Source organism: Rhinichthys klamathensis, unplaced genomic scaffold, assembly GCF_029890125.1.
Source record: "Rhinichthys klamathensis goyatoka isolate OS25496 unplaced genomic scaffold, OSU_Roscu_1.1 h1tg000333l_1, whole genome shotgun sequence".
NCBI lineage: Eukaryota > Metazoa > Chordata > Actinopteri > Cypriniformes > Leuciscidae > Rhinichthys > Rhinichthys klamathensis.
In genome coordinates, this window is record NW_026606848.1 from 53,289 (window position 1) to 79,321 (window position 26,033).

Consider the following 26,033-nt stretch of genomic DNA (forward strand, 5'->3'; position numbering starts at 1 on the left):
AAGTGATATCCAGATGGCATATTTGTTTTTAATAACCCTACAAGTTTGATTCAACCATCAAAATTAGGAACTTTTATTATTTTCCAAATATTTTAAATATGAGTAATATTTATCTGACAAAATTTTTTAGCAAAAAAAGCAAACAATAACTTCAGGTTTTTATTTTACTATGAAAAAAAAAAAAATTGCATACGTTGACTTCAACACAATCAGTTATTAATATTTTGTTGGTTCTCTCATTTTTGCTTGTGTTCATAATTTTTATTGTACAGTCAGGCCAAAAAATATGTCAGCACAATTTACGTTTCATTGCGTTATCACAAATAAAACAATTGACTCCAAGCCCAACTACGCAATAGGCTGACAAAAGTTTTTAATAATATTTGAATAAAGGATTATTCGAATAAATGTTGATTTTCCTAGGCTGGACATAATTTTTGGCCACAACTTAAAATATAGCAAAGTATTACCGATTTGTTCGGATTTTTTTTTTTTTTATTAAAGGAGGAACAAAATTGAATTGTTCTTGTATAGTAATATTCAATTATACTGTAATTTGTAATTGTCATTTATATTTGCCTTTCAAATGGCTTCTTGTAGCCTATGATCATCTCAAACATGCGTAGTAGGCCTATATGTTCAAGCAGAGTTTGACTTTCTTTTACCTTTGTAGGTGACAAACTTCTGTTGGACAGACACTGTAGGTAAATAAGGTCAAATAAAATTATTTATATTGCTATGAAATTTTAGGTAGGCCTATTCCTGTGACATCTTTCCTACGTATTATTTTTATATTACACGTTGCTAAACAAAAAAGTTTGATTCACATTAGAAGTCGCAAACGGTGCCGCGAAAGGGGGTGGGGACTTTCTCCATTTGTCAATATGCAATTGCGCCTAAAGTTGCGGTTGGTTTTTTTAACAGCACTACTCTTAGCACAGTAAACCCACGCAACGTAAGAACATCGTTTACTCTAAATAAACTGTCATATTCCACTCCGTCACTTTCTCCCGTTTCCTGTCTGGTATCTTAGGGGGCTTTTAAACTCCCAGCAACACAAAAAGGGGCTCGTTGCTTGAGGCAGGAAAGCGAAAGTATGTTGCAGATCAAGACAAGGCGGCTGAAAGGTAAGGCGTATATTTGAGAGAGTGCTATTAGATGTATGATTTTCGAACTAAAATCTCCATTGGGGTTCTATTATTAGGCTATAACATGTATTTATTTACTTCTAAAATATTAATACAAATTATAAAGCTATTGTTTGGGTAGTCATATATTATGCTACCATCCGGATTTTTCTGTCCTGTTTTGGCGGCTGTTTGATAATGTAAAGCCGACAGTATCGGTATTAATTAATTAGTGGAATGGCATCTGACGTTTTCTTGCCACTGACACGCGCTGTTGACGGCTGCTGCACACCTGGTGACGGCATGTTCTGGGGAGCGTAGTTTTTGCGAAACGAAGTTTTCATCCTTTTGTTTGTCAGTAACTTAGTAGGCATTTCCCCAACGTATGATGACAGCATATTTGTAATCACACAGTACTGACGGTTCAGATACATTATTTAAAAAATGGTATGTCTGCTGATGTTGCATGCTACTATAATATTGCATATAGCCTACCTTCAGGACATGTAGCCTATCCATTGCAGTAGCCAGAGGTCATTCAGCGGTGTGCACGTATAATTCAGTTTTAACAGTTGTCTGTTCATTGTCCTTTGCTTTGTTTGAAAATCAATGAGATCGAATCGATTCGTCGCCGCCGGTTTGCTAACGGGTTTTGAGAGAGTTTTGAGTGAGGGCACGGGTGCTGCCATTCCTACCCAATATCTGTAGAACATGTTACAGTATAAAAAGTTCTACCACTGACCATAATGAAGGATAGGCTATTTGTGTTTGTGGTCCACAAACACAAATAGCCTATCCTTATGGTGACAACAAGCAGGGTATCGGGCCTTCTGCCGTCAGTCTTGAAGGTCTGGATACGCAAGACTGTCTGTCTCCGCACTGAGATGATCACATCGTCTGTTGTAGGCCTAAAAATAAAATTCAATAATAAAAATAATGACTAGACCTTGGCTTTATACAAATGCAATAATATTAGAAAAATACGAATATATGTACCTTGTCTGTAAACTGTCATATTAAACCACCATGAAATTGCAGTAGCCTATTTAGGCTATTAAAAATGATTTATCGGTGCACATCATTATTATTATTTTTTAATTCATGAGCATTCGTAACCTTTAATCAAAATAACTATACAAATACAAATATTTGTACCTTGTCTGTAAACTGTCATTATATGATCTTAAAGTCACCATGAAATTGCAGTATTTAGGCTATTAAAAATGATTTATCAGTGCACATCATTATTATTATTTTTTCATTTCATGAGAGCTTGTAACCTTTAATTTAAAATAACTTCCACTCCTTCTTGCAAAGACATCTCTTCTCATCTCTGATGACTTGCTGACTGGCGTGAAGGAGGGACAACCTGTTGCTCACATGACATCACAGCAATAGAAAACCACAAACATCCAATCAATTCCCCATGACAAAATTAAGTCTAAATTTTTTCTTGTGCAAGGAAGTGTTTCATTGAATATATATGTCACAATAGGGAAGAAGATACATTCGCAACTTCCGTTTCATGCTGACTTTAAAACAACTTTAGCAAACAGCTACAAGTGTCTATTTAAGTGTATATACATATACTATAGTTGCATAGGTGTGATTACTGTACAGTTCTTAATGTGTTTTTCCACACGTGACAACGTTTTTTCTGTGACAGCTCCAATTCTCTTGTTCATATTGTGCACTCAACTACCATGCATTATATAAGGCTTAGTGAATGAATAAACAAATGAGTAAGCAATTATGAAAACGGTTTTCTTTTCAGTATCAAACTTTTCATCCCTATTGCACCACAACATTAAGCGGTATGTGCCACTGGAAATGCTTCACAGACCAGCGGTAACTTCCCGTGGCACATGCCAATTGCAATATGTCATCGGATATGCCACAACTTCCAAGTTCAACAGCATGTGCCAGTGCCATAAAAATGTCAGTTTCACAGACAAGGTCATTGTTTTATCTCAAAATGCACAACACCAGTAATGTTTATTTTTCTTTTTCTAAGGCATGTTTATAAAAGCTACTTAAATTTCCTAATTGAACAAAGGCCTAATTCAATCTAATTAATCTGTGCAACCCGGCCTAAATGTTAAAACCCCTGTTATGGATCAATATGACACTAATCTGTGCTGTAGTGAAAGGGCCCAGTGCTTCATTGCACTTTCATTGATATTTTAGTCCATCTGGTTACTTTACGTCTATTAATGTGGCGTAATTCTGTGTTTCTCAAATCCAGTCCATGGCGACACACCTAACAGAATGTTTTAAATGTCTCACTAATTAAAACACCTAAATTAACTTATCGTGTGTTGAATAGGGAGACGTCTGAAACATTCTTGGAGGTGGGTCCCGAGGACTGGAGTTGAGGAACATCGATTTTGTGTAATTACATGCATGCATTTGTCCTTACTGATATTAATGCTTAAATTATGTATACTTGGTTGGCAACTTCAACCGGATTTATTACAACTTTGACAGGATTTATAACTGGTCATTGCTGCTGTTATACATGCTCTGTGTCCTTTAAGTGAAAATCCATTAAAGTTACTCTAGAGGCCACTAGATGTTTTGTTTTTCTCTGTGTGGAACCATTAGTCACAAAGATAAAAGAGACAGTGCATTTGTCTAGATGAATCAATAAACTGAGTCCATTATAGAATGAGCTAATCGTCAATTTTAAATTGATATCATCTCTTTTTTTGCCCCTCGTTGGTGTTGTAATTTCTTAAATACTTTCTCTCGCTCTGACTCTCTTCCATGTTCCCCATGTTATGCATCAGCAAGGCTAAGCATTGTGTTATATGGAGCTGAACTCTGATGGTTAACAAAGCACCGTAATGATTGGGAAAGTCTGGATATTCATCACTGTGAGTTATAATCTAAGTCTTCGCTAATAGTGGAGGTCCTTGGAATGAATTGTTTAAGCCTTTTAGTGAGATGTAGTGTTGTTTACATTTTTTGGACATTGTATTACAAGAAGCCTAGTCACAGTGTTTTACAGACTTATGAGACAAATTATTTCAAATTATACAGTAGCTGTCCAGAGAAGGAACTTGATTGCTTCTCTTTCCCTCACAGGCATTTTCATTCATCACGTATATTCATCATGCCCAATGTGAATGCATGCCTCAAGATTTGAAGACACATCTGGTGAGTCCTTCCTTCATCGGTTTTGATATTTTCTTCTCCACACAGTATTCAATTCAGTCTAAAAGTGGCCAGGTTAAAAAATATATTAGGCCACTGTAGGTTAAAAATGATTGAAACAGTGGTTCATACTAGTGAAATTAGTTCTTAGAAAGGCTCTAGCATCATTTGTTTGCAGATGCCACTTGGTTTGATATTTTGAGTTTAATGTAATGACATTTCTACTACAAGTGTTATCCAAATACTTGTTGAGGTCACTGTATATACTGTACAGAAATATCCTGCTGGATGACTAAATAAGCTTAGTGAATTCATACACGACGATAGAGTACATGGTCAAATATTGTTGTGTAATAACCACTAAAGTGTAAACTATTGTACCTGACAACCATGTGCTCGATTCATGTCTATTGTACTAGTGTGGTGTCTTTATTTTCACAAAATCTAGCCATGCAATAATCAGGATAATCTACAATCATTGTAAAAAAAAAAAAAACCACTTTAAGATACAAGATGATATCCTAATCACCCTTTCAGATGTTTATTTAATGATTTACTATATATACTGACTGTATGATTCCTTAAATATGTACATTATGTATACATGTACTGTATCTTCTTTGAATCCTCATAGTATGATGAGTTGTTGGAAGACCACATATTTGAGATTAAGATATTCCCATCTGAAACGAAGGTAAGAGGAAACAACATAAGATTACTTTTATTTACTTTTATTAGAAGTTGTGTATAATAAACAGCATTAGCCACTTGCGATGATGTTGTCCCACATGTATTTGTACAGAAAAAGACAGAACTATTATATAAAACAATTTATTAACTTCAGCCACAAAACTGCAATTATCAGTCAGTCTATACTGGTATGGATTTTAGTTTAAATAATTGAGTTTGGTAAATATTATGGTAAAAATGTTATGGTTATGATATTTTCCTGTTTAATCAGTGTGTCCTGTGTGACTGTTTTTTCAGGAGAATGAGCTTCTTTCAGTAATAAACACTCTATGTTCATCCTGGACTAAAAATAAGAATAAGGATAAACGTAAATTCAAGATACTAACAATTTTTGAAATAATGCTAGTGAGTATACTTCTTATTCTATCAAATTCTGTCATTCTGTTTTGAATATCAAATAGAATCATTTCTGATGGCATGATTTTCCTTTTCTAGAAATTTTTTCAAGAAAGCAATTTTGAAATGATTTGTGCGGATCTCAATTGCACAGATTCTTATACAGTAAGCTGGGTTAATGCAACCGTATTTGGTGATATGTATAGAAGATCTTGCGATGGATCAATATCAGGTATGGACATTTCACCTTTCATCATACCCTGTTTCTTTCCCTTTTTTCCCAACCTTTATTCATTCATAGTGTGATCAATGGCCACCATAAATCTCATTGGCAAGACTTCCATCTATTAGTAGCTGAAAACATTTAATAAGCCAGAATATTTAATATACAAACAAAAATGCATGGAGTGGTAAATATGTTGTTATGAATGAAAAATGCAGATTTTGCTCACATTCTTTCACTTTTCTACTTAGATCTGAAATGTCCATCAAAAAGTAAGTTATTTGACTTTGTCTCCCTTGTATCCACAATGTATCTTTTTTTTTTTACTCTTTCTAAAAAGGAGTTGTTGTTTTGGTCACCCTTTAGTTTAGGGTCCTATTCTCACTAATAACCAACTATTAACTACGACTTTTGCCACAATAAACTCCTAATTACTATGTATTAATAGTTAGTAAGGTAGTTGTTAAAGGGTTAGTTCACCCAAAAATGAAAATTATGTCATTAATTACTCACCCCCATGCTGTACCAACCCCGTAAGACCTTCGTTCATCTTCGGAACACAAATGAAGATATTTTTGATTAAATCTGAGAGCTGGATCACTGCTACATAGGCTGCCTAAGGGACTGACACTTGACGGCCCAGAAAGTCATTAAAGAAAATGTTTAAATGTTTCATGTGCCTACAGTGGCTCCACTATAAGTTTATCAAGCGACGAGAATACTTTTTGTGCGGAAAAAAACCTAAAATAACGACTTTATTCGACTATTCCATTGCTTCCTTGTGGGCCTGAGACGAGAGTTCAAGAGATTTCCAGGAGGCATGCGCGAGAAGTGACACTCTTCTTCTACTACACAGCGCGCGTCTTTCAAGCAGAGGAAGATGCGTGCTGTACATAGTAGTAGAAGAAGAAGGTCAGTTCTCGCGCATGCGTCCTGGAAATCTCTTGAACTCTCGTCTCAGGCCCACAAGGAAGCAATGGAATAGTCGAATAAAGTCGTTATTTTAGTTTTTTTTCCGCACAAAAAGTATTCTCGTCGCTTGATAAACTTATAGTGGAGCCACTGTAGGCACATGAAACATTTAAACATTTTCTTTAATGACTTTCTGGGCCGTCAAGTGTCAGTCCCTTAGGCAGCCTATGTAGCAGTGATCCAGCTCTCAGATTTAATCAAAAATATCTTCATTTGTGTTCCGAAGATGAACGAAGGTCTTACGGTGAAATAACCCTTTAAGTTTAGGTATTAGGAGGATTAAGGGATGTAGAATATGGTCATGCAGAATAAGGCATTAATATGTAATTTATAAGTATTAATAAATAGCCAATATCCTAGAAATTTGCTTGCTGATAAGCAACCATTTAATAGTGAGAATTGGACCCTAAACTTAATTGTTATCGTTCTTGCTGAACCAGATATGAAGCTGAAAACGGTGCTAAAAAAACTTTGTATTCAAACGATAACTGGTTGTTTTTCATACATATACACAAACTGTAACTTTGATGTTGGGTCATGAAATTTGGTCTGTATGTTTCTAGTAACTCTTACTGTTAAATTTGAATTATTTCCATGAAACTGATTTCTATAGCCCTCTGAGCACACAGTATTATCCATTCATCTCTGTGTGCTGTAGCACAGAAATCATTGCTATATGTTGAAACTGTGTAATATGCTACATTTTTAATCACATAGGCAAAACAACGATCAGCCCAAGCATCACTGCTGTTGAAAGTAAGCTTTTAGTTTATTTTCACATATGCAAACACAGATATTTTAACTCATTCACAAGTATTAAAATTTTAACAGATCATTCATGTACATGTATAATATGAATATTTATGGATATGAATATAAATATTTAAATCAAAGTTTTATTTTAGATTTAACTTTTTTAAACTACATGAACTAAACAACCACTACTAAACAAACACAATTATTCATATGGTGACAACTAGCCACAAAGTATCTCTTTTTCTGTCTGCTTTTTGATAAGCATCTCTGTTTTTTTTACTTGTTGAACCACATTTGAACCTGAAGATAATGCTTGGGTAAAACTTCATATTCAAAGGATAACTGTTTTTTGTTGTTGTTGCAATAACACAAACTGTTATAATTTACATGCTTTTGGCTCTTTTTTTAAAATACATACTGTATTTTGTAAAAAAAATGTTTGTACATATATCCACTTTCTGAGCACATGCCTGGTATTATATTGTTCTGTTGAATCTAACTGTAATATACTCTGCTTTCTACTAAATCACATAAGACACAACATTTTTTACAACGGTCGATTCAATCACCACAGCTCATAAAAGTAAGCAAAGCAGTATTGTATTCAAATACTCAAAACAGATTACAGCACAGATGCTTTGACTGTCATCTGAATTGACATCATACCACGTTTTCTAATACATAGGCTCACCATCTTTAACAACGGTCAGCCCAAACATCACTGCTCCTGAAAGTAAGCAAATTCAGTATTGAAGACATCAATGCCCGGTTTCACAGACATTTACACACTCTCTCATACATGCACAATATGACAGATAGCCTGCTCCAGACCGCATTGGATTACACTCCTGAAAGTATTATGTAATCATTTAAGACATTTCTTCTTATATAGAACCTTTTTTGCATTAAGGTTCTTTAACATTGAGTCAAGGATTAGGATTCTATATAGAACCCCATAAAACCTTTTTATAAGAGTGTAGAAGGAGTGTAATCCAGTGCGGTCTGGAGCAGGCTATCCGTCATATTGTGCATGTATGAGAGAGTGTGTAAATCATCGGGTTTCGAAACACTAGTACAATCTGTCATGCCATGGTCAAAGTCAACATTATGTATACAAACTCGTACTCATTGACTTGCTGATGACTGGCTGATAGATATAGCAGGTGCACTAATAACATTTCCACAATTTGTGCATTGTCACTTATTACTAATCTCACGAATATAGCCATTTACTAATCACTAATAATTTTGTACATTGCAATTATTTCTAAAATATTTGTTCAATAAAAACTAATATCGATTTTTTCCCCCTATTAACCATATTAGATAATCTCCAACAATTCCACACATTTTATAATTTATCATGAATTCTCATATCACTGTATCATCTTTTAAGTTGACGATGGCTTCTATATCTCATGCTTTTGTATGGTTTCCCCTTTTATTACAGATAAAGCATTAAAAGATGCTCAGAGTAAGTGTGAGAGCTGTGGGTTTTTCTGACCAATTATTTTTTGCTTGCCATTCTTCTCTCTCTCCCTGCAAATCTCTTTGTAAACCAAAATATTTCATTTTTTGCAAGGTACCATTAACACATGTTCTGGAGTCCTTGTTTTCTCTCTACTACTGAATATCGGTCTATTCCTGTTGGTGTTAAACCCTTTCCAGGTAAAATGGTCTAAGCATTAATGTGGCTTGTGGGTTTGTATAAAATGAAAGTAGGTCATTTTGGGTAAGCCTTTTTAACCTCAGATATGCTACTTTTGTCTAATATAAAAACCTTTTTTTTTATTTACAGAAAAAAAAGCCTACAGCTAAGCAGGTGAGGCTCTTACTTGCTCGGCATCTCTAAACCAAAATGCTGTAACCACCCAGGTTTAGGGGGGTTTAGCTGTTTATATATTAAACTTAATTAATTTAGCATAGCACACAGTACTCATTAACTTGAGTACTGTGTCATTTTCTTCTTCTTTTAAAGGGATAATCACTTTTAAATAAGATATTTTGAAGAATTTTGGTAACCAGACAGTTGATGGTAGCTTCCATTGTATTTTTTTTCCTACTGTATAAGTCAATGGGTGCCGTCAACTGTCTGGTTACCAACATTCTTCAAAACATCCTCTTTTGTGTTCAGCAGGACAAAGAAACTCATACAGATTCAGAACAACATGAGTCGCTCAGTGAGTATATCATGCTGTAAACATGCTGTATGTTAATATATCTGCGTGTTCTCCAACCGTAAGCGCGCGGTGAATGTGATTTCACCAAGTACCACATGTTACTGGATCAACATCTTTGTTGATCCTGGATCAACTTTCCAATCAACCAATCAGATTTGAGGGACACGTTTACAGTTTATGTCAAGTTTAGGCTTAGAACCAGAGTAAAGTACTTAAACATCAGTATTATTCACCTTTCATTACCCTCTGATTTTAGGGAAAAGTTATGGGTAGGGTTAGGTTTAGGGGTAGGGATTGGGTAAGAACTACATTTTGGGACAGGAATGTTGATCCATGTTTGCCAAGTAAGACAGGACCATGTCTTACTTGGCAAAATCACGGTGACCGTAAGCACGTGTGGGTAACACAAGCTTTTAGTTTTTTTTCATAAGTTTGCAGTTTAGCACTGCTGTAATATCTCACTCTCCGTAACACCTTGGTTAGATAACTGTTCAGATTACATTCTTAAAGGAACACTCCGACTTTTTGAAACTTTAGCCTATTCACCTTATCCCCCAGAGTTAGATAAGTCCATACATACCTTTTCCATCTCCGTGCGTGCTGTAACTCTACCTGACGCACCCACCGCTAGCCTAGCTTAGCACAAAGACTGGATGCAAATGGTTGCAGCTAGCATACTAATCCAAATAAGTGACAAAATAGCGCAAACATTTTCCTATTTACATGTTGTGATTTGTATAGTCACAGAGTGTACAAAAAACGAAGTCACATGAGACACAGACATATTTTAACCGTATAAATACTGGGAACTATATTCTCTGAAGGCGAAGCACTGCTACTTGGGCGGAGTGATAACCGCAGCACCTGAGACGCGCTCTCTGCTCCTCACCACGGCGCGTCTCAGGTGCTGCGGTTATCACTCCGCCCAAGTAGCAGTGCTTCGCCTTCAGAGAATATAGTCGCCTTCAGAGAATATAGTTCCCAGTATTTATACGGTTAAAATATGTCTGTGTCTCATGTGACTTTGTTTTTTGTACACTATGTGACTATACAAATCACAACATGTAAATAGAAAAATGTTTGCGTTATTTTGTCACTTATTTGGATTAGTATGCTAGCTGCAACCATTTACATCCAGTCTTTGTGCTAAGCTAGGCTAGCGGTGGGTGCGTCAAACAGACTTATAGCACGCACGGAGATGAAAAAGGTATGTATGGACTTTTCTAACTCTGGGGGATAAGGTGAATAGGCTAAAGTCCCAAAAAGTCGGAGTGTTCCTTTAAGGTTTATGGGGTTTAGCTGTTTATATCTTACCTCGCACTTTTTGACCATTAAAACAGAAGCGTTGTGCTGGAATTCATGCTTGGCTGTTGTGAAATGTAAAGCCTGCATTCTTTGATTTGTCTCAACCATTTTGACATTGACCACCCCCCAATTTTTTAAAAACTTTTTGTCATCTTAACAACAAACAAAATGATGTGTAATGAAGAACCCCAGAGCAGCATCAGGAATGTCAGATAATGGGGGGACAATTTGGCCATATCTGATTATTAAGAGGACTTATCCCTCTCAGTATCTATGGGGGTTACGGCCCTGCTACATACAAAAGGAGCCATAAATCATTTCAAATGAAGTACATACAAAGTATTTATACATTGCACACTGAGCATTTATTGCTACCTGTTCAGGCAAAAATAGGGTAAACATTTGATCAAATTTGAAAATTTAAATAAACTGGAAATCATTTATTTGCTTACATGGCAATCTTTTTTAGTATTATTTTAACTTTTAACTTTTTTTCCTTTAGAATGAATGTAATATTTTGTAGATTTGTCCACCACCTTACCAGGAACTTCCATTAATGAAGCCAGTAAATTTGTCTCTTATGAGAGCAGATTTTTCAGTGATGAGTAGCATAATGCCTTTAGTAGTGACCAATTCAATTTCTAAGGTAATAAAGCATTTTTTTCCTCTTTTTACAGACAGCAGGAGAGAATCTATCTGATTTAGGTACTGTAACACCAACTTTGTAGCTTTTAGAAAAGGGTTACAATGTGCAGGATACATATCAAGTTTTTACAACCTGGACATTGTTCAGCCATGTACACATCAAATTATAGAGAAGAATGTTTGATTAATCACATATTTCTTCTTTTGCTCTCTTCTACCCTCCAGTAAATGGACATTTTACCGCTTCAGTAAGATGGGCTTTTTTTAAGCTGCTCTCCTCTATTTTTTTTTAACAATAGAGGTTATGCATATATCTAATCTGTTTTTCTGTCAACAGTGTTTGAAAACAGTTAATCCATGCTATTCACCTGCCTTGTTCCAGTTGACTGTCTGGAACTGTTTTTTTCCAGCCAGTTTCTATAGTCATATGTTATTGCTACCACATTGGCATGGGCATGGCACAGTGCTGTCTTTGAATTTGTGACTGACATAATCATCCCAACAAGTACAGCTTTATATTCTCAAACATGTCCACACAACCTGTGTGTTTCCATTTCTAAATGTGATTGTCTTGAATTTACCCCCATAACTGTTATCCTTCATCTGTCAAGCACCTCTACTCATGGTTTTTGAAGTTGCCATTTGTAAGTCGCTTTGGAAATAACTGTGTCTGTTAAATGATTAAATGTAAATGACTCGGTGTGCACTGATGATCCTGTCAGTTATGATATGGATTTTTTTTTTTTTTTTAAATCTTTACCCTTCAGTGCTCGGGCCTTGAATGGTTGTGCCAGAGAGTTTCTTTAGGAAGGAACAAGGGCCAGGAAAAGTATTTACAGCTAAGATACTGCTACAATAAATCTAATATATCCTGTCTTTTTCAGCAGTTGTTTTTTTTATTGTTTATTTTATGCAATATATGTTTATATTTTGGTATATTTGTGTGTAAGAGGGTACATGCAGGCAGCATTTGTTCTGGGTATCTCAGAATGTTTAATTGTATTTTATTGATCTTTTACTGATGCTTCTGTGTATGTAAGTGTCTCTGGCAATTGTTTGCTGCAAAATGCACACAATAAAACAAGAAATATGATGTGTATCTTGAACCTCATTTAATTTCACTAAAAAGTTCTCATTAAAAATTTGAATGACGTTTTCATTTTCTTTGTCTTCATTACCAAGATGGAGTTATGTGTTTGTTTGCTACCATATTATAAATGTTTTAACTCAATATTCTCATGTAAAATCGCTAGTGGGTTCACAAAGAAAGAAAGAACTGACCATATTGAAATTATGCTTTGTCCATTAAAAAACAAAACAAAAAACAAATTTTTCAGTAAAAATAGTGTTCAACAGTTTTTGTTTGTTTTGTATTATTTGTTTTTATTTAATAAAATCATGCCTTAATTAATTAAACACAGCCTTATGCCATTTTCTTTCGCTTTTAAAGGGATAGTTAACTTTTAAATAAGATATTTTGTAGAATTTTGTAATCAGACAGTTGATGGTAGCCATTTACTTAATTACTTCCATATAATTTTTTCCCTACAATGGAAGTCATGGGTGCCGTCAACTGTCTGGTACTGGTTACCAACTTTCTTTTTAAAATATATGTGTTTTTTCCCCCAGATTTTGAACAACATGAGGGTGAGTAAATTATGACAGAATTTTCATTTTTTGGGGTGAACTATACCTTTAAGGAGTAAAGCCGTAGGTACTTTTATTTTGACACATCTTTTATCGTCATGCTGCATGCAGCTAACCCCTACGTTATGTGCTAAACTCACTGATATGAATATAACGTTCCTTCTTGGTGTATGTCTGAGTCGCTCAGTGAGTATCATGCTGTAAACATGCTTGCTGTATGTTTTTATATCTGCGTGTTCTCCAACCGTAAGCGCGCGTGGGTAATGCGAGCTTTTTAGTTTTTCTTCTTAAGTTAGCAGTTTAGCACTGCTGCAATAACTCACTCGCCGTTACACCTTGGTTTGATAACCGTTCCGATTACATTCTTAACATTTGTGTTTTATGTACTGCTGCTAATTTGTCCTTTACGTCCATGTGTGTAGTCATGGAAACGGACGCGTCTCTCCTGGGTGTTGAACTGGAGCAGGAACAGCAAGAAGAGCTGTATCAACAACTTTTGCTTCAGGTAAGTTAACCGCGTTGACACAACTAAGCTCAACAAAGTTACATAAGTACTCTGCGGTGTTTCGAAGCAGGTCCCAAATTATAAACATTATTTCACTTAGTGGAATATGGAAAGTCACAGTAAACGAGCACGATTACCAATGCGTTTCATTAGTAACGTTATACATAGTTCACTCGAAAATGACTAATGATGTAATCATTTACATGTATTACTGACTTTCTTCTGCAAAACACAACACAAAAGGAGATGTTATGACTGACAGAAGTCACAATTCTGTCTGACTGTGTTAGTCCCCAACTTTATGCCTAAAAGAAGCCTTTTCTCATTTCCTGGTTTCTCAGACGCAGAAGTCGTCATAGTTGATTAAACTTCTGTAGCGGTGAATGGGGGACAACAGCAAATATAACTTTTGTATTTCCATTTGCTCCAAAAGCAAAAGAAAAAAATCTGTGACTGAGTTTCCATGTCTTTCCAAAAGAGGGAAAAATATAGAGAAGAGAGATAGCTAGATGTCAGATAGATGTCACGATTTGCCATCAATCCATCTGCCATTGTATCAGTGTTACGTCTTCCCCTTCAGTCTAGGGATAAATAGGGAACGACGAACAATAAATGTGTGGAGAGACCTTAAGGATCTTCAACTCTCCAGCTCCAGAGTCACAAACAACCAAACATAGGGTTTAAAAAAAGAAAGAAGGAGGAGATAACTCTATTATCTTTATAGTTATTGTTCTTGGTGTGAATGGGCCTTTATGTTCCAAGATGGAAAATAAAAATGATGGCCCAACTCACAAATGAACTATGGTGCAAAAGATGGTGTTTTATTTATATACAGAGGAGTGACAGAGCGCTATAAATACCAACAATCACGTTTAATCTCTGTCTCCTCTGCATCTTAAATGTACAATATTTTGTTTGAGTAGGACCCAAACAAAAGACTAAAATACCTTTAACTAAAGGGGAAATTAACATGAACTTACCTATACATAAAATAAAGAAAACAAAACAACATACACCTTCCCTCACTCCCTAACTATCCATTAAACAGGAGAAAGGTTATAGGTATCCTCCACCCTATGTAACCCACAACTAACTTATCATTTATGTCATCAGCTCAACCGAACTTTTGACACGAGCAACGAGCGCCAACTCGTCTGGGGCTGGAGGACGGAATGACCTCAAACGGCGCATTTGTCTCTCTGCTTCCTCAGCGCTCTCTCTGCAGCTTTATATTGGAGTTCTCAGGACACGCACCAATCAGTGCAGGGACAGCGCTCAGATTGATGAATTTACACTGGTGGTAGCCATTAACCCAGTGGTCTCCAACATGGTGCCCGCGGGCACCTGGTAGCCCGCATGGAGTCTCTGAGTCGCCCGCCAAGCACGTTCTAAAAATAGCCTGAATTGTAATCTTTCATTTAGTTTTTTTTAGTTTTTATTTATGATGATGCCATAAAATGAGAAAATAACTAATGGTAATATTTCATATACCATTAAAACATAATAAAATATAAAATAATTTAAAATATTTAGAATCTGCACGTCGAGCACGTAAAAAAAAACCCGTAACGTAACTTCTGTGAGTTGAGGCGATCGCGGGAAGACGGTACATACACAGGAAAAGAGAAAGAGAGAGAAATACACACTTCAATAACACTCCTTATATAAATAACACAAACAAAATTGGAATACGTCCTTGGACGTAATAAGTAGAAACACCCTTGCAGCAGCATTGACGTGGTTTTTGTGATTTACTGAAAAGGTAATAAAACACAATATATAGCATTATAAAGTTCCAGATTGTAAAAAAGTCAATGTTTAATTTTTGGGTTAACTATCCCTTTAAGTCAAAAAGAAAGGTTGTACACTTTCATTTGTCTGATTAACCATTTTTATCAGAATCTATTTGAATATTTTACTTTCGCATTAGCATCCAGACAATATATGTGTGGAATTGTTGTTTGTACTATAGGCACACCTGCTTTTTTTTTATTTAAAGGAGTGGTTGATTATGATTTCAGTTTTCTAACTGTAGTTAGAGTGTAATGTTGCTGTTTGAGCATAAACAAGTTTCAAAGTTCAAAGCAAAGGAAAATATTTGCTTTTAAAGAAATCGTTTTTTAAGGACTACAACAAACGGCTGGTATGAACTGCACGACATTCATCCCGGGTTAGTGACATCAGGAACCCTATCATTTACATAAACCCCGCCCCCGGGTACATGATTTATAGATTATCATGACAGAATATGCTAATCAATGACTAGAAGATAACTACACATAAGCTACATAAACTCATCAACTAACCATTCAGAAATGTTGTCATTTCTTCTTGAGTCTCTCCATCTTTCTGACTCCGGTTTGAACATAAAAGGCTAAAAGTTTTTGAAATTTTCAGTGCATGTGTGAGGTAATAGGAGCTGATAACACACAAGCTCTTGAAGCCCCGCCCCCTCATTTGCATTTAAAGAGCCAGACACAAAAACGGTGGGTTTTTGCTCACCCTCAAAAAGTGACAACTTTAACATTCTATATAAAAAATATCTGTGGGGTATTTTGAGCTAAAACTTCACGTACACACTCTGGGGACATCAGAGATTTATTTTACATCTTGTGAAAAGGGCATTATACCACCCCTTTAAATCTATGTTTGTAAATTCCATTGCTTTACCTTCAGTTATTATTGAGTATTTGTTTTATTTTTATCATTACCCCCTTATAAATGCATCATAAAATAGAAAGGTTACTAACATATTGAGCTACAGCTCATGCACTGCTGCTAACAAAATCAGAGAATAGGTTTGGTTCCCAGGAATATACAGTAAATATATGATAAAATATACAGCTTGAATGCAATGTAAGTCCCTTTGGATAAAGGTAACTAAATTGGGGAACTAATCTAAGACAAAAATGTTATTTTCCAACATCACAGAGCATGGGGAAAATGCAAAACGACAGTCCCCCTTCCAAAGTCATCCGTCCACAGCCAGGTTAGTCTGATATTTCAAAACATCTTCTCAGGACTATTATATCATTAACCCATCCAAACTCATCAGAATTTTCTCTCTATGCCAGGCATCTGCGTGAAGACCTCCTCAGTGTCAGAAAAACAGAAGGTCTTTCTGAATATCTGTCAGACACAGGCGGTACCGCCCCCTCCTCCTCTGTCCCAGGAAGCACTCGTGAAACTACTGGAGTCAGAGGACCCGACGAGTTACAGAGTGCCCATGAGTCTCGGCGAGCCACACACGGAAGTGGACAACAGTAAGAGACACATTCACATTTTCAAATTTACCATTCTCCTTTAATTATTGTTTTCCCTGGTCATTTGTTGTCTCGTCTGATCTGATTGACATAAATCACCAAAAAGGAAGGAAATAAAGCATCATTAACTGTGAATGGCAAAACAACCACTCTTATTTGTGATAACCCTTCCCTTCCTTCCTTTTATGATAAAGCATTTGATTGGAATTCAGAATATTTTTATGTTTGCCAGGTTCACAAGGCTGTACTGTGTATGATGTCGTGATCAATGATGAGTTCTTCCAGAAATGTCAGGTATGTGTCTTGTATGTGAATGTACACATTGAAAGTACTTCAGGAATATGCAACTGCATTTATTGTGAAGGGAAGTGGGTTTTGCCAGCCCACTCACTGGACGTGCTAAGGCCCATTCACACCAAAGACGATAACTATAAATATAACGAGAAAGCTATAGTTCTAAAAATCATTCTCAATATTAAAGAATATCAGAGTTCACACCACAGCTACTGTATAACGATAACGGCACTGAGAAACAATATAATTGGAATCCCTTTCAGAACGATTTTATCCAGCTGATGAACGATAAAAACATAGACAGCCAATCAGAATCCATCCTGCTGTAATGAGCTCGAGCATTAAAGTGACAGACAAGCACTCGCTTAGAATAAACAGAATGATATTATCCGCTGGTGTGGACGCTAATTCGTTATAGTTATCTTTATAGTTATTGTTCTTGATGTGAATGGGCCTTTATGTTCCAAGATGGAAAATAAAAATGATGGCCTAACTCACAAATGAACTATGGTGCAAAAGATGGTGTTTTATTTATATACAGAGGAGTGACAGAGCGCTATAAATACCAACAATCACGTTTAATCTCTGTCTCCTCCGCATCTTAAATGTACAATATGCAGGATTTTTCGCCACCAGGGGTCGCTAACCTCTTACAAAGGCGTATATTAATGACGTATATTCCGCATTAAGCGGAATTATGGATCTTGTCGTCAAGCTGATGGATCTTTTTATGGATGAGTGAATTCATTGATGTTTTTAACATGACTGTGGTGTGAAGCAGGGTGCGATTGCTAGACGTATACCAGCGCCACACGCAACGCGAGTCCCGCGGATATAAAGGAATAAGGACATTTCATGCTACCGAACTACACGCAAGTGCTGAATTAATACTCACACAGGTCAGTTTATTAGAGGAATTAAACTTGAGGTAACGCAGCGCTGTTTCACTTGCTCTAACGTTACACTATCACACTAAACGGCATTTGTGGGTGGAATGTTGTTAGTTAGGTTGTTTGTTTGCTGTATGAGACTAAGCTAGATTAACATTGGAGAATAACATACGGATCATACTTTTCATCATGTTGAACTACAACGTTGATTAGTTTTATGTACATTTGCTCACCTGTGTAATAAAGTAACATGCAACACTCGCATCTCTGTCAAGTCAAAGTTAGTTGCGGAAGTGGAGCTCTCGGCATCTCAAAAGATGTTGATCTTCGTTTTAGTCCTCTTTTTGTCTCAAGGTCTGCTTGCCATGGTCCAAAATGTTTGAACAAAACAACAACAGCGTAAGCGTCCTTCTAGGCATAACCGGCATAACCCAGTTGTCAACGTCTGTTGCCATGGTTACTATTGCAGTACGAGGTCAAACCTGGCGGAAACCGGGGGTAATGCCAAGGGGGTAATCCATCAGCCGGAAGTTGAAGCTGCCTCCGGGGGCCGCCATTGTAGCTGGCTATCACCTGCTGTTAGCATCCCATTGAATCCCATTCATTTTGGCGTCACTTTGACAGCGAATAACTTTACATCTGAGGCGTCCAAAGACTCAATTTGTCCATTATTTATTTCTTAAGAAACGGGACAATGGATAAAAGGCTCCATTACTTTGTATCTTACGTTATGGTCCTGTAGAAGCCGTTTTTGAAAAAATAGGCTAACGATTGTGTCATAACCACGGGACGCTCTGTCGCACAGTAGAGAAATTACCGTATAGACAGAAGTAGAAGCTCGTAGGCAATCGTTTACTGTCTATGAGGCAATCGGGTGGACATGGAGGCATAAAGTCAAGGGAGAAGCCCATAGATAGAGAGTTCATAAAAGCAACGGGACAAAATATTTCAACAACAGATTTGTTTCAGATTTCAATTCAGATTTGTCTCGGCACAGCTACTAGAAGGTCAGAACCATTGCTCACGTGACCTCTACGTCGTCAAGCTCAGTTTGAGCCTGCGCAGTGCGCTTGGCTATCAGGAAGTGAGTGCTTTTATGGGCTTCAACTTTCTCTGTTGAAATCTATGGGGTCGTTGTGTCCATTTCTTTTACTGTCTATGGGTAACGCGGATATGGCGCCATTGACTGGCGACTCCTCTCCCCTGCTCACACGCCCCGTTTCCTTGGTTAAAATCGCAATTTTCTCACGATTTACAAATAGTTGGAAACATTTTGGATATTGTAAGTAATCAACTAAACAAAATATATAACATTGGCCTAGTGGCTTTTGGATATTTTACTGCAAAAATCTTACATATTGTACCTTTAAGTCACACAACATATATCAACCAACTGGTAACTATACTTGAATGTATACAGTTGTAATCGAAATTATTCAACCCCCATTGCAAATCAGGTTTATTGGCAATATTGAAAGACTTTCAGCTGTTTGCAATGAACAAATCAAACAAAAGTAATTGAAATAGCTCAATACAACAAATGTATCAAGTGGTTTCCCCAAATTCAACACAAAATGCAACTTTTAGTGACTTCTGCAGTCTCAAAATGATTTAACCCCTTAATGGCAAGCATCTTTAGTTCTTAGGAGAACACCCTTTTGCTGTTATGACCTGCTGCAAACCAGAGATGCTCACAAGTCTCTGAACTAGAGTCCAAGTCAAGTCTCAAGTCTCTGAACTAGAGTCCAAGTCAAGTCTCAAGTCTTTGAGCTAGAGTCGAAGTCAAGTCTCAAGTCTCTTGTGCTTATAATAAGTGTTGCATCACGTACAGCGACCCATCCAGGCTGCTTAGAACACTTCATAGCTATATATAAGGAATTCAAAGCATGTAATGTTAATGACTCCTTTATCTATTGGCATACAGTATCAGCTTTGATTTAGGTATATAATCAGTGTAAACAGGCTATTTCAACATGACAAAAACACCAAGAATGCTTTACTTTTAAGTTAATATCTGCATCTGTAAAAATTGAGGTTCTGAAGAAAAAGGACTCTCATGTCTGTTGCTGAATTGTAATGAAAGGCCTTGGCTCCTATTGTGCTGGCTCTGTGGAGCTGGAGCCATAAGACCAAATATAGAAAATGTTATAGCCTACCTCACAGCACTAAAATTGACATAGTGCAAAACATCACAGTGTAGCTAAATGCAAAACACTATTGGAACCAAATGATGTGAAATACATGGTTCCTCATACGTTCATATATTTGTGGCGGCCCGCCACAATATCAACACTGGCTGACCGCCACACATTGATTTTCGATTTTTTATTTTATTTTTACTAAGCCTATTTAAAATCGTATTTGATTGCAGAGCGCCGTAGCGCATTCGCGCCGCACTACCTCTCGCACGTTCCTCTCTCTCTCTCTCTCTCTCTCTCTCTCTCTCTCTCTCTCTCTCTCTCTCGTTCACCCATACCTCTCGCGCTCTCTCTCCCTCCATGAGGTGCACGCGCGCAGATACCGCATATTTTGCATTGAGCGCTTCTTTTATTTGGCCCGTCTTGTTTGAAGTTTTTAAACCCAAAGCTTACGATGAATGTCACAGCAGCGGCCGGTGCAGTCGACATGTTTGTTTGTTGTCCTCTCATGTGTGGCCACGCGCACGTAGTACGTGTTATGTAGGCAGGTTTTAGGTAATGGGTCAGAGGGAGGGGAATAACAGAGAGCTCATCAGACGTTTCCTAAAAATAAACATTGTTCACGAGTCCCGCAGCTCGAGTCTCAAGTCGAGTCTGAAGTCACTGTGTGTGCGACTTAAGTCGCACTCGAGTCCGAGTCTCAAACTCGAGTCCCCATCTCTGCTGCAAACGAGAAGTACAACCAGACACCAGCTTCTGGCAGCGTTTCTGAGGAATCTTGGTCTATTCCTCATGAGCAATGGCCTCCAGTTCAGTAATATTCTTGGGTTTGCGTGCTGCAACCACCGCCTTCAAATCTCACCAGAGATTTTCTATGGGGTTCAAGTCAGGTGACTGTGATGATGGCCACTGTAGAATCTTCCAGGACTTCTTCTGCAACCAAGCCTTGGTGGAATTTGAGGTATGCTTGGGATCATTGTCCTGCTGTAAGGTCGCTATATTTTTGTGTCCTGTTCCTTGTTTGTGAAGGGCGATGATATCTTTTTGGACCATTCTTTTGACTTCAAACAAGCAGTCAAATGTGACAAACCTAGCCAGTTCAGATATTACATGTGTTCTAGCTCAAGCACACCTGGTGCAACTTATGAAGCCCTTGATTAGTTGCGTCAGGTGTGCTTGAGACAACACCAGTTATGCAGATTTGTGCTGATTCTATTCAGGAGGTTGAATAATTTTGAGACTTAAAGTCTGTAGATTTTGCCAATAAACCTGATTTGCAATGGCGGTTGAATAATTTCAATTACAACTGTATGCATGTGTATGCGATGAAAGTTTTATTGTAGTGGGGCGATGAGTGCTTTGACATTGAATGAACAAGTGCTACGGGTCTCGTGCACATTGTCCTGGTAAACACTACATTTCACATATTGCCATCTTTGTGCCATCACTACATTATGGTAGTGTCCTGGTAAACACTACCATAATGTAGTGATGGCACAAAGATGGCAATATCTGAAATCCTTGTCAGAACATTTTTTGGTCACCATGATAAAAACAGTTTATAAATTATACTAAGTGATGTTTTTTGAAAATATAAAAATGCACAAAGTTTTCTGTGATGAGTAGGTGTGTGTGTGTGTGTCAGACTCAGAGCCAGCACTTTTGTCATCACTGTATGCTTGTACCCAACAGAAAGATACCCTATTCCAGCAGTTTCTTATTGCAGTTTCTTTGGAGGGACTGGAAAACAAATACAACCTTGAGTTAAGCAGAGGTCATCTTAAATAAAGAACATCTGATATTCTGTTCTCTGCATGTTTCTACTTCAGAACATGCCTTTTCCATGCCATGTCCACTGATCCTATCTTTGTTTTTGTTTTTTTAAGATATTAAGATTTTGAAGAACAGGAAGTTCATGGGCTCTGTAGCAGAACAAAGCATTCGTACCAAGAGCAAGCCAATTATTCAGGAAGTTACCTCAAAGTGAGTTCTTTATCTCTTTTGTGGATTGAGAGTGGTGCTGAATGAAGCAGGTTGTGAGAAGGACTGGGAGATCAACTCTAATAATACAATTAATATTCATTACTAGGCATACTCTTTAAATTCTTCAAAAAAATGTATTGGAATCTACTGAGCTCCGCACATGACGTGGGAAAAAAATATGTATATTGTGACCAAGAATTAACAATTCATTGCCAAAATGATGTTAGATCGGATGGATCTCCACGTCAGAAATATCAAATATATTAGATAAAAATCCCTGCCTGAAGATATGAGTCTTCTATCAGCCTAAGAGTTTGACTGAGAAAGCCTGGGAAGAGCAGAAGCAGGAGACAAAGTGATAATAATAAAAAGAAAAGAGTTTATTGAATAATCTTAGTTGCAAATGTTTCTCAATGCTCAGACTTTGTCTGGATGTTTCAGTGCTCAATGCTCAGACTTCATCTGACCAGTTGAAATCCATCAAGTGTCACAGCAAAAGCAATGGAAAATTACTGCTTCACAACATTGTCCTGTGATGTTAAAAACATTGAAATGGAGACATTCTCTTATCTCCTACTCATGAAAACAAACATCCCTTCAAACCACACAAGGTAACACTTTATAATAACTTTCATTAATAGGTAATTAACAAACATCACAAATTGCTCAACAGTTCTTGAGTTCCAAAAAGTTGTAATATAAACAGTTTGAACAGTGTTCCCTTATTGTAATCCAAATGATCTCTGTACACTGTTGACCCCTAAACCCACCCTTAAACCTCCAAACCTGTCCCTAACCTTACCCGTCTCACACCTCAATAGCAGCAAAAGTGTTTTGCAGTAGACGACAATAGACAATAAGTACATTGTACCTAACTATTATTATTTTTATTATTTCGATGTAAGTACATAGTTAAAGACACCTAATATAAACTACGAGCAGTCATTCTTATATTGTTCAATTGTTGAACACCAACAGATAAATACCATGATACTTATAATGCACCAATGTCATCTTATGAGAATGTTGCTGCTTAGTGTTGCCACATCACTTATACTGTAGATACCAAACTATAAGTACATTTTACATTACAAGTATTTGTACAATTTCTAAATGTAAAAAGGTGCATTAGATTATATATGACCTGAAGTTTAATGACATTTGTAGATTTTCAAGAAGTGTATGATCATATCAATTGAAAGTTTGACATTTGTGAGCATTTTACTTTACATTAAATAATATTTCTTAATCAGTATGGAGTGTTTAATAAGTTAATTACTAAAACATCAACAAACGCATTGTCATATTTCTAGCTATGTGAATATATATTAACTAATGATCTGTTAAGAATTAATGTTTGTTAAGGATTTAATAATGAAAGTTATTATTAAGTGTGTTACCAAATGGCATAAATTATTAATAATAATAATAATAATAAATATGAATCAATGATTAAATGGTAAATTATGTAAATCAATTTGCAACTACATAAATGACTAATGATAATAAAATTAAATCATAAAAAACAAGGAAAATAAAAACACAGACGTATGGTTGCTCTCTTAAAGTAACACACACACGTTACTTTTGAATACACAGGTTGCTATTGAGAATCCTTAGATCCTTCACCACGACTTACTAATATGTCAGCATATTTTACTAATTCGATTTCATTTATATGTAGTATCAATATGAAAAATCATTATTTTTGACAGCACTAAGCAGCAACATCTCATAAGGTGACATTGGTGCATTATAAGTATCATTGTATTTATCTGTTGGTAGCTGGTAAGATGTATCTTTGAACTGTATCTTGCTTTATAATTTGTGCATAAAAGTACTGACATATTGATAATAGCCAAAATTTGGCTATTTTGAATTCTAGTGACTCTGCTCACAGCTTTGTCAAAGGACAGTAAACAGTTCATGATTTCAGTTTCATAGTGCATTTATAGTACATGTTTTAAGTACAAATTGTACATGTAATTGTACATACAGAGGTGCATGTACAATTTGTGTACACTGTTTTGTAGATAATGTTATCAGCATCAGCCATTGAAAACATGTATGATGTTGGTTCACTGCAGCTGTGAAAGAAATATAAGAAATACAAAACCTCCATCACTTATCACAAATAACAGCAAATTAATATTTTTTTATTATTATTATTTACGTGGTTTAAAAAAACTCACCCAGAAAAAATCTGAAAAGTGTGCCATTTCTCATTTATTTATTTACGTGTATTCATTTATTAGATTCAAAAGCAAATTTATCTCAATGGATAGTTGCTCATACTTGACATCAACAAGGTGTGCCTGAAGAAGGGGAGGCAATCTGAAAAACAGTATGAATGCATATGTGATATATTTAGAATCTACCTTTTGGAAAAATATAATGATCTCAAAAACGTCTGCACATTGCCAGGGCCTTGTTTGTTTGTATGATAAATATTGGTTTTGCTTTCAGTTACCAATAAGAGTTTAATTCTCACTGTTTAACACATTTTACCATTATGAAATTGATTCCACAGAATACTGCCAATTTTGTTTCAAAATCAGTGCTAAATAAGTCTGCAGATTCTGTCTGTACCTGCCTGGTCCTAAGTTATCAGTGACACTTTGCCTGTCTGTCCCATCTGATCCCATCAGTTGTTGACAACTAGAACTAGCACTAGAATTGCTCTAATCACTTTGTTCTTTGTGGACAGGGAACCTCACTCCTTGCCTTCATCAACCAAACGGTAAGTATATTTGGAGTTGTTTGAATGCATTTATGCATCTTATCGATTTGTGAATAGTTTGGTTTGACCCTTTCAAATGTGTTTTGAAACCAGAGACCAGTGCATTTATTTTATGCCCCATTTGTTATGTTCCGTGTGATATATCTTTATTGTAAGGCAGAGCTTCACCTGAAACTAAATAATTTATGCCTTTATTGTGCTTCATGAATTCCAGTCCAGAATTCAGTTTATTAGTGGAGCCCTCAATTGGAAATGCGGAGTATCTGATCGCTGAGATCTTGCTTCCTGGAGTGGTGAGTAATGGTTGCCTGTTCTGGATTACATGCAATCATTGTTAACAAAAAGTAGGAGGCTTTACTGTGTCTTCATCGCTAGATATCTGCTCGCTCTCTTGTTTTGGATTTGGGAGAAGACAGACTAGTGCTGATTGCCCGACCTGCTCTTTTCCATTTGGATATTTTCTTTCCTCTGCTTATTGACCAAGAAAACAGTGTTGCCCAGTACAACACAAATACGCAGGTAAGTTCTGTCAGAATAGTGTGCTTTTTGCTACACAGTTATTTGTGCTGGTGCAGATATTCGGTATGTCTCTCACAGTCTTTTCCTGTCTTCCTTTCAGACGCTCACAGTGACCATGCCAGTAGTGTCTTCATAAAATCTGCAAGACTATTATTTCATAATAAACTGACGTTATTTTGTACACAGAGTGTTATGTGTGCTTCCAATTTACTCAAGATTTAATCGTTAACAAAGCTAGACCTTGCCCTAGACCTTCCACCAGTGATTTTTATAGAACTGTGTGCTTTAAACAGCAAAGAGAAACACTTTTGAGAAAGACCGAGAGTTAAAATCATATGGCAAAACCTGGAACCTATGAAAGAACAATCTGTGGTCTGATGAGTACAAAGGCTCTATGTTTGGTGCAAACCCACAGACCATCTCCGCCGTCAGTGGTGTTTCTCTTCATTTGTTGGAACAGACAGACAGAAAATGAGTTGGCCTGAAAAAAAAGACGGTAGGTATTCTGGATTTGCTCAAATTTGAAGTGGGCGAACGCAGCTGTGAGTGACCTAAAAGGCACTACAAAATGTTTGCTAAGGGATGAATACTTTAAAAAAAGAAG

At 36.5% G+C, this 26,033-nt stretch overlaps 2 protein-coding genes and 1 long non-coding RNA gene across 6 annotated transcripts; all 3 read left to right on the forward strand.

Annotated features, from left to right (window-relative positions):
- Positions 1-880: 880 nt before the first annotated feature.
- Positions 881-9,470, forward strand: LOC130106257 (uncharacterized). 3 transcript variants are annotated; one of them, XM_056272280.1, is made up of 13 exons: positions 881-1,127; positions 3,917-4,003; positions 4,215-4,286; positions 4,918-4,977; positions 5,271-5,378; positions 5,469-5,601; positions 5,844-5,864; positions 7,282-7,320; positions 7,856-7,903; positions 8,006-8,053; positions 8,771-8,794; positions 8,903-8,988; positions 9,119-9,470. In XM_056272280.1, exons 2-13 carry the CDS (start codon positions 3,974-3,976, stop codon positions 9,170-9,172), a joined length of 723 nt encoding a protein of 240 aa, XP_056128255.1. In that variant the 5' UTR covers positions 881-1,127; positions 3,917-3,973; the 3' UTR covers positions 9,173-9,470. The 3 variants fall into 3 exon arrangements, with proteins under 3 accessions (XP_056128255.1, XP_056128256.1, XP_056128257.1); XM_056272281.1 differs by having other exon boundaries at positions 3,921-4,003; XM_056272282.1 differs by lacking the exons at positions 7,856-7,903; positions 8,006-8,053 and having other exon boundaries at positions 882-1,127; positions 9,119-9,469.
- A 2,051-nt stretch (positions 9,471-11,521) lies between these two features.
- LOC130106253 (uncharacterized) lies at positions 11,522-12,188 on the forward strand. Its single transcript, XR_008809702.1, has 2 exons — positions 11,522-11,698; positions 11,788-12,188. It is a non-coding gene; the product is annotated as an uncharacterized LOC130106253 (long non-coding RNA).
- A 1,024-nt stretch (positions 12,189-13,212) lies between these two features.
- Positions 13,213-25,616, forward strand: pih1d1 (PIH1 domain containing 1). 2 transcript variants are annotated; one of them, XM_056272269.1, is made up of 11 exons: positions 13,213-13,283; positions 13,520-13,602; positions 16,534-16,591; positions 16,677-16,865; positions 17,098-17,159; positions 21,880-21,961; positions 22,074-22,170; positions 24,878-24,910; positions 25,125-25,203; positions 25,286-25,429; positions 25,530-25,616. In XM_056272269.1, the coding sequence occupies exons 1-11, from the start codon at positions 13,268-13,270 to the stop codon at positions 25,563-25,565; spliced, it is 879 nt and encodes a 292-aa protein (XP_056128244.1). In that variant the 5' UTR covers positions 13,213-13,267; the 3' UTR covers positions 25,566-25,616. The 2 variants fall into 2 exon arrangements, with proteins under 2 accessions (XP_056128244.1, XP_056128245.1); XM_056272270.1 differs by lacking the exon at positions 13,213-13,283 and adding an exon at positions 13,289-13,357.
- Positions 25,617-26,033: the final 417 nt, after the last annotated feature.